Raw genomic sequence first — 2,161 nt, forward strand, 5'->3', positions numbered from 1 at the left:
GCGCGCTGCGGCTGCGCATACGACCAGATCGCAACGAGGAGCCACGCGAGGTTGGAACTCTTGAACGCATACGAGGCCGTGTGCGCGAGGGTAACGCAGCTCAAGACGTCGTTGAGGACGTAGACTAGCCACGTGACTTCGGACGCGGCGAGGATCGTCTTGTACCACGGCACGGCGGGCGTGACGAGCCTTGTGGCGCCGCCGACGCGGGTCAGCGCCAGCGGCACCGTGCTCAAGAGACTCAGCGCCGTTATTGTTCGGAGCACGAGGAGGGTGCGGCCGACCCAGACGAGCCCAATGAGACGGTTGACGCAGAAGAAGTTGAGGCCCTCGATGCGGCCGCGGCAGTAGACCGCGCTAATCGCCACGAGCCCGGACGTTGCAATGAGCACGAGTGTGACGTACACAACGGCATACTGGCAAAAGGCCGCGAAACTGGCCGGGGTCGTCGCCGGGTCCGGTGCCATGCTCTGAGGAGCGGTGTAGTGCGATATGGCAGTGATTGCGCCTTCGTCACCTTCAAAGCGAACGACCTCGCGCCCGCCGGTCGCCCACTCGTAGACATAGCACCAGCCGTAGAATGCCCACGCGGGATCGCCCGCGTCGAAAAGCGGGAGGCTGAAAAGCACAGCGCCACGACCGTCGTTGTAGTCGACGTACTGCGTGAGCTGGACGTTCAGCGTCGACACGCTCGCTTTGGCCGCCGCCGCCAGCGACAGCAACGGTGGCGCTTGAAAGATGGACGCATGGTTGGATAGAAAATCCGACAATGCGACGTACGTCGAGATGCACGACGCGGCAGCAGCGTTGTTGAGGCGACAAATACCGGCGGCTGACACCTTTGGAGACGACGTGCCTTCGTGGACGGCGAGCGCGATCACCACTTCTTGGGTCGTTGGGTAGATCTGCTCGGCAAAATTGACAAAGCAGAGGCCATCCGTGCCAAAGAGCTTGTACAAAGCGACCGAGGCAGGGTACGCCGCGTTGTCGTTGCCGCAGAGAATGTTGCCGCCAACGACGACGGCCGACGTGTCGTCGATGAGCACGCCGGGGGCGTGAAAGATCGAACTCGGAATCGCCAAGTCGTAGAACCGATCGCGTGCCTCGCCATTGTGTAGCACAAGCGCCGCGAGCGACTGCGTCAATGTCGCAAAGAGTCGACTCACATCGTCGGGTATCGGCACGTATAGGACGTCGACGGCGTTGAAGGGGCCCACACGACTCGTAAACGACACCAAGCCGCTCCGGAGTGGACTCGGCAGCGTCAAATTGCGTGTCAAGAGCGCCACGCCCGATACATTCGACGAGGCAAACGCGGGACTCGCGGCCAGAAGGCTGCGCCCGCCGATGCCACTCGCATTGGTCGCGACGGCCCAGAGGTCGCTGGCCAGCGTCCAATAGGCGCGCATCGACGTCTGCTGCGTCGGGTGGAAGCTGCCAATCACATCCCCAAGCGGAAGCGCATACGTCACCCCGAGCGCATTTCTGATGCCAAACGCATGTGCCAAGCCCAGTGTCTTGTAATTTTGCCACTGCAGCGCATACGTGGTGAGGCCGTGACGTCGCCAGAACGCTGCTTCGTCGCCAATCGACATGGCTACGCCTTGCACACGCTGGAGCCACGTCCGGCCTGCTTGCAGCGTTCGGAGGTACGCGACGAAGCCAATCTCAAACGAATGGCCCCAACAGCGTTGCCACACGGCCCAGTCGTTCAGGTTGCGCAGCGGGGCTTCCAAGTACACGGCGCCGTTCGCTGCCATTGTCGCTTCGCAGCGTGCTTGCCGCGCTACTGTGCTGGCCATGGCCCAGTTGCGATCCAAGTCGAGCCAGCAGTACTGCGTTGCGATCCACGGCAGCCGACACGGATCCATCGACCGCAAGTCGCGGACGACACTCTCCAAAGCGACGCCGCTCGGGTCCAGCAGCAGCCGGTTGCTCAGCGTCGCGCCCCATTGAATCAAACTGGCCTCGCTGTCGTAGCGCTGGTTGATGTCGCCGCGGCTCGCGTCGTCGAGAGCGACGGTCCCCGATGACGTGAACATAAGCTCGCGGTTCACGACGTTGGCAAGGTACGCGTGCATGCCACTGCTGTTGAAGCCGGCGACGTAATAGTCGTTGGCGAGCGACGCTTGAATCAGCGAGAGATAAGTCACGTTGCCGA

The 2,161-nt window shown here is 62.4% G+C and overlaps 1 protein-coding gene across 1 annotated transcript; it reads right to left on the reverse strand.

Moving 5' to 3' along the window:
• Positions 1 to 21: 21 nt before the first annotated feature.
• SPRG_18573 (hypothetical protein) lies at positions 22 to 2,128 on the reverse strand (the record flags this gene model as incomplete). The annotated part of the gene is made up of 1 exon (XM_012358012.1): positions 22 to 2,128. A coding segment is annotated over one exon (2,107 nt), but the record flags the coding sequence as incomplete, so codon positions are not given.
• Positions 2,129 to 2,161: the final 33 nt, after the last annotated feature.

Source organism: Saprolegnia parasitica, assembly GCF_000151545.1.
Source record: "Saprolegnia parasitica CBS 223.65 unplaced genomic scaffold supercont2.1301, whole genome shotgun sequence".
NCBI classification, from domain to species: Eukaryota; Oomycota; class Saprolegniomycetes; order Saprolegniales; family Saprolegniaceae; genus Saprolegnia; species Saprolegnia parasitica.